Consider the following 6,693-nt stretch of genomic DNA (forward strand, 5'->3'; position numbering starts at 1 on the left):
ACAGTGGGAGCTATATCTCACACTTGATACCCCACTTTTTGGAAAAGTTCAGCACTATACCCTCACAATGGGATCTTTTTACATACTTGATAAATAATGGTGTACAATGGAAATTTTAGAAAAACTTGAGAGTTCAAGTGTGAAGTAATTTTTCCAAAAGCCAATCAGAATGGGCCACCTGTCCTTGGTTGTTAAATACCCTAGATCAATACAGAGCATCGTCTTCGTATCACGCTCTTTTGCAAACGAACAACGAGACCAGTGTCACGAATTCAATTCTTCTTGCCTTCTTCATCAAGTGAGTAGCTTCGATTTCATTCTCTTTTTTTTACCCAAATCTGTATCTGAGACCCATATTAATATACTGTTGTTCTTCTTGGCAAAATACAGAGAAGATTGGGAGTGTTTCGATTCTAGCATCTTCTTCATCAATCGGTAAGATTTTTCATTTAAATTCTTGTTATGTACCAAATTAGTTGGATCTGAGACCTATCTTTCCCTAGGGATTCTTTAGTTTAGTTGGATTTGAGAGTGTTTTGTATTTTGGTTATAGTTGAGTGTTTCGATTCTTGTCTGACATGTTTAGATTTGTTGTTTTGAGCTTATTTTTGTTTTGTGTTTTGTGCTGATTTTTTTTTATTTATATAAGTGACGAAATTACAGTATCTCCATGTACTAAGGAATTCCTGAATCTTCATGTTATAATATCATTGTCCAAAGCTTTTGTGCTTGTAATTTGGATGGTTAGATACCACTAACGAAGTCTTAACAACTCAGTTTCTTTTGGGCAGTTGCTAATGGAGCTATCCTAAAGTTCCTAACCTAGAAAGACAGTAACCTTAAGTTTAGTGTGATATATATATATATATATATATATATATATATATATATATATATATATATATATCAGCATGTTCAAAAGTCCATAGTTGAAGCTATTTATTCAGATACTTGTCCTGTCATTTTCGTTAAAAGTTGGACATATTTCCTCTTTAATGCAATATGGTACTTCATTGTCATCGTATACATGTTTGTAAATTCAATTTTAGTAAGTATTCCTTTGACTTTGTACATTCAAGAACTTTCTTCTTTGCCCACCATTGAAATTATGAACAAATTGGTAGTTTTTTAACTGTGAACTCCATGTAAATATATTTCAAGAATCAATAATACTTTTATTCTTTTGTTTGCTAATGGGGTTTTCTGGTTTTGGGAACTGAAGTGTCATTCAAAGTGGTTGATCCAACTTATGAATTATCACCAACCAATGGTAGATTGCTAGGTGGGTGGGTTTAATGATTTTATATACTCTGCAACTGCAATGACTAATTTTGGTCTAGTTTTTACATTTTCTCTGTTTGGTAGAGAACTATTGATTGCAGGAAGGGGACAAGCAATGCACGTGTGGGGTATCAAGTGTTTTGTGTGGTATAGATTGGGTTGCATGATCTGCATTCTTTATTTGAGTTTATATATTTTGTTCATAGAACTCAGGAGAAAAATTTAGGTCCATGGATTTACTGACAGTTTAATTTATTGCACATTACAAAGAAAAAATCTCATTAGCAACACCAATTTTGGTGCTGCTATTGAGATTACTTTTACTCAGTTTTTTACTTGTCATTGCACCTGGTTACATCTGTTTAAATTGTTGAAGCAGTAGTTGAGATTGTGATTCATTTTCTTACTTGTTCATGTATACTTTTTCATGTCCATCTTACACAAACTCAAGGAATGGATCCCAATTCTCCCTCACACCACCATCATGCATCGATGAGCAATGATGTTGATGATGTCAGTCAGCAACCAAGGGTCAATCCAATACAATGGCCCACTGATTTGACATTCTGCCCGTCACAAATGAATGCCGCACAAGCAGCTGCCTTTGCATCATTCTTTCAGCAGCAATTTAGTGCTCAACAACATCCATCGGTCAACCTAATGCAAGCAAATGCAACGGTACAGTTTCAAGGACCTTCTGATTCTCGAATGCCCTCCTCACAAACCGGATCCCGATCAACACAGGGGTCCAATCGAAAATCTCCTAATTGGAAGGTGAATGAGGATGTCGCACTCTGTCAAGCATGGGTCAGAATTTCAGAAGACCCGATTATTGGAAATGGACAAGCTCATGATGCGTTCTGGTTTAGCATATGGACTGAATTCAAATTGCGGACGCCAGGGACAGAACGTGTTCAAAGAGCGTGCGAGAATAGATGGGCTATCATTCAAGCAGATGTTTCAAAGTGGAGGGCCATCGTGAAGAGGGTTCAAAGAGTTAGGGCAAGTGGGACTAATCCAAATGACGAGGTAAAATTGTGGTTTTTTTTTTTAATTTTACTACTAATTTATTCCCTGTATGATCATTATAGTATTTTTGGTTTAGTACATACTTGATACTTTTTTATTTCTATTTTTGCAGTGGGGAGCTGCCTTAATGGTCTTCAAAAAAGACCATGGAAGAGATTTCAAACTCATACATTGTTGGGAGATACTTCGCACATGCTCAAAATGGCATATTTCTACCGATGAGAAAGAGGCAAGGGATGTTGGCCGGGGCGGCAAAGGTGGCAATAATCGATCAAGGTTTTCGAACAGTTCTCATGGATTGCCAGTTCATAATGTCTCTGCATCATCCTCACTGGGGCTCGATGATTATCCCAATTCTTACAGCCCTACCATTGATCCTACCCGTGATCCCACACCAACATCTGAATCACCTGTTCACATGGTCGGAAACAATGATATGGTGCACATCAGTCGTGAGCCAGCCATCACTAGACCATTAGGGCGAAAAGCAGCAAAGGAGAAACGTCGTCGCAGCATAGGAACTGGATCTCAAGCGTCATCCGCTGCAAGTGAAAAGCTCTCAGCCACTGTGAATGCTTGGAGAGAATCATCAGAGAGTAGATTAGATTCACTTAAGCAAATTAGTGAGGAGCAAGCATTCCATGCGACAAAGATGGCTAAGTTGGATGCTCTAGAGAAAGCTCTCAAGATCACCACGCAGTTTGCGGATGCTGAGAAGGGGTTGTTGTCCATAGATTCAGATCTGAACAGAGATGAAATAATATCTAGGCAGCTGGCAAGGGTGAAAGATCTTGACGATTTAGACAAAGAGTTCAAAAGTAAGTGCTATTTTAAGTTTGTTCATTATATTTAATTTGTATGTCCAATTGCTATAGAGATATATGTCATTCCATGTCTGAATTACAGGGATTCGAGCATTAGAGTACTCGCCGAAAAGTGCTACAAGATTGCGTGAAGGAATGGAAGGGACGAATTTGGATCCAGTAAATCTTTACAACCGATTCAATGCATCAGATCCACCAGATGATGAACTTTAGAACAATTTGTCGAGCCACAATGTCGAATGGATTTATTTGAATGGAATACTTAATACTGTGAAGTATGAACTTGCATTTGATAATTCTGGGAATGTATAATAATGTGTACTTGCATTGTCTTTCTTAAGATTGTTGGATTATGAGTGTGGAGGATTATGAGTTTGTTGAATTATTAGTTTACTGCATTACCTTGAATAATACTATTTATGAGTTTACTGCATTACCTTGAATGATACTATTTATGAATGATATTGTTTTATGAATGATACTGTTTTATGAATGATACTGTTTTATCAAAGATACTGTTTTATAAATGATATTGTTTTATAAAAGATACTGTTTTATGAATGATCCCGTTTTATAAAAGATACTGTTTTATGAATGATATTGTTTTATGAATATACTGTTTTATGAAAGATACTGTTTTATGAATGATACTGTTTTATGAAAGATACTGTTTTATGAATGATATTGTTTTATGAATATACTGTTTTATGAAAGATACTGTTTTATGAATGATACTGTTTTATGAAAGATACTGTTTTATGAATGATATTGTTTTATGAATATACTGTTTTATGAAAGATACTGGTTTATGAATGATACTGTTTTATAAAAGATACTGTTTTATAAAAGATACTGTTTTATGAATGATACTGTTTTATGAACATACTGCTTTATGAAAGATACTGTTTTATGAAAGATATTGTTTATGCATGCAGTTTGTTATTGTTATTGCTACTGTTAATTAATTATATGCATGCACGTTTGTTCCAACAATAATTACATATGGGCAGTCTCTCCACCAAAATTATTCCAAAGATGGATCATAAGGTCATTTCGAAGCCTACCATTGACGGACCTATCACGAACTTGCTGCATGCGTGAAGATATGAAACATCCCAGCAGCCCTTCATCATGCTCAAGTAGGTCGGATGGCATTACTTCACCGAGAACAGGCTGCCATGGTTCGATATTCAAATGCCGCTCATCTTTGATGATCATATTATGAAGAATAATGCAACAGTTCATAATATTTGTGACAGTTTCTTCATCCCAAAATCGAACCGGACCCTGAGTTATTGCCCATTTTGATTGCAACACACCGAAAGCTCTTTCGACATCCTTTCTTGCCGCTTCCTGTTTTTTTGCAAAATGTTTCTCCATCTCATTTTTCGGGTGCTTGAGTGTTTGGACCAATGTGGCATAGTGAGGGTATATGCAATCAGTTAAGTAGTAGGGAATGTGATACATCCTTCCATTTACTTCGTACGGAATGTTTGGTGTTTGACATTGAATGAACCTGTCGAAAAGCGGCGAGTGGTCAAGAACGGATATATCATTGTACGATCCAGGCATACCGAAGAAAGAATGCCATATCCAAAGATCTTGAGATGCAACAGCCTCTAGCACCATTGTGGGCCTCCCATAGTGACCAACGTACTGGCCATGCCAAGCAGTAGGACAATTTTTCCATTCCCAGTGCATACAATCTAAAGACCCGATCATCCCTGGAAACCCACGAGATTTATTCTCATCTATCAATCGAATCAGGTCTCGTTCATTGGGAGATCTTAGATATTGCTCAGAGTACATGTCAATGATTGTCCGACAAAAGATACGAACAGTCTCGGTTGCCGTTGTCTCCGCAATGCTAAGAGCTTCATCCTCACGGTCAATGGGATTTCCGTAAGCAAGAATGCGCAAGGCTGCTGTAATTTTTTGGATGGATGTAAAACCTGCCCTACCAGTGCAATCATATTTCAACTGAAAATAAGGTTCAACCACTTCTATGTCGGCTCGAATACGATGGAACAACTCCCTTCGCATTCGGAAGCGGCGTCGAAACATGCGTTGTGGGTAAATGCAGTCCACAGCAAAGTACTTCTTGACAAGCTCGTTGTGCGCTTTGACACGATCACGATTTATGAATGTGCGTCTAGAAACTCTAGATGGCTCGTTCTCCTCTAAATCTGCAATACCTTGCTCTATCATGTTAATGTCATCAATCTCTTGTTGTTGTAGAGCCAAAAATTGTTCCATAATTTGTTGTTGAAATTGCCAATTAGAAGGACCTGCCATTGATGTAGCAAAAGCTAGAGAGTGAAGAATGAGGATACAAGATGAATCAGAATGTCGTTGCTTTGGTTTATTGTTGTTGTTGAAATAGTGGGGGTAGCATTGAAAACAAAGGCCTCCATTCATTGAATTGCACTAATATAAGTACATTAATTCATAAATGATATATAGTTGAATGAGAAGTTGAATGAGAAATTGGCTATTGAATGAGAAATTTCCAATTGAATGAGAATTTGATGTATTGAAATTTAATTTCACACATGCTAATAAATTCGTTGTAAATGAAACATTAAATTATTTATTTAATAATTTGAAGTATTTTATTCATATAAGAATTTATGAATTAATATAACATAATTTCATTATTATTATAGGAAATATAAAGGGAAAGTGGAGGTTGGTAGTTTGTGCTCAATGGTTTTTTTATTTTTATTATAGGAGCTATTGAGGGAAAGTGAATGTTGGTTGTTCTCAAGAAATGGTAAAGCTTGTACCATTGTGAGAGTCTATGAACTACACACTCCAAAAGACATTGAGTGCACAAATTTTGAGACAATATCAAGTGTGTATCAAGGACATCCATTGTGGATGCTCTAAAAGTCTAACTTGCTAGTTGAGCCTTCGCGCCACGTTTCGTAAGGTAAAGACGCGAATAGACCAAGTTATGTCTCGAATTGCACAAAAACGTGAAAAGCTCCTCTATGAGAGAGTTGAGCACTTCCAAAGCATCAATGTGGACCGTTGTACTCTATTTAGTGCTCTTAAAAGTCTAACTCGCTAGTTGAGCCTTCGTGCCACGTTTCGTAAGGTAAAGATGCGAATAGACCAAGTTACGTCTCAACTTGCACAAAAACGTGAAAAGCTCCTCTACGGAGAGAGTTGAGCAATTCCAAAGCATCAATGTGGACCATTGTACTCTATTGAGTGTCTTAAAAGTCTAACTTGCTAGTTGAGCCTTCGTGCCATGTTTCGTAAGGTAAAGATGCGAATAGACCAAGTTACGTCTCAGCTTGCACAAAAACGTGAAAAGCTCCTCTATGGAGAGAGTTGAGCACTTCCAAAGCATCAATGTGGACCGTTGTACTCTATTTTGTGCTCTTAAAAGTCTAACTTGCTTGTTGAGCCTTCGTGCCACGTTTCGTAAGGTAAAGATGCGAATAGACCAAGTTATGTTTCAAATTGCACAAAAACGTGAAATGCTCCACTATGGAGAGAGTTGAGCAATTCCAAAGCATGAATATGGACCGTTGTACTCTATTTAGTGCTC

General features: G+C 37.0%; 2 protein-coding genes across 2 annotated transcripts; one reads left to right on the forward strand and one right to left on the reverse strand.

The window, feature by feature from the left end:
• The first annotated feature begins 404 nt into the window (after window positions 1–404).
• On the forward strand, window positions 405–3,461 carry LOC120009679 (glutathione S-transferase T3-like). Its single transcript, XM_038860354.1, has 5 exons — window positions 405–435; window positions 1,733–2,310; window positions 2,423–3,128; window positions 3,217–3,333; window positions 3,367–3,461. The coding sequence occupies exons 2-5, from the start codon at window positions 1,735–1,737 to the stop codon at window positions 3,444–3,446; spliced, it is 1,479 nt and encodes a 492-aa protein (XP_038716282.1). The 5' UTR covers window positions 405–435; window positions 1,733–1,734; the 3' UTR covers window positions 3,447–3,461.
• A 669-nt stretch (window positions 3,462–4,130) lies between these two features.
• Window positions 4,131–5,429, reverse strand: LOC120008732 (putative nuclease HARBI1). The gene has a single exon (XM_038859111.1). The coding sequence runs from the start codon at window positions 5,427–5,429 to the stop codon at window positions 4,131–4,133; it is 1,299 nt and encodes a 432-aa protein (XP_038715039.1).
• Window positions 5,430–6,693: the final 1,264 nt, after the last annotated feature.

The sequence above is a fragment of the Tripterygium wilfordii genome, chromosome 11, assembly GCF_013401445.1.
Source record: "Tripterygium wilfordii isolate XIE 37 chromosome 11, ASM1340144v1, whole genome shotgun sequence".
NCBI classification, from domain to species: Eukaryota; Viridiplantae; Streptophyta; class Magnoliopsida; order Celastrales; family Celastraceae; genus Tripterygium; species Tripterygium wilfordii.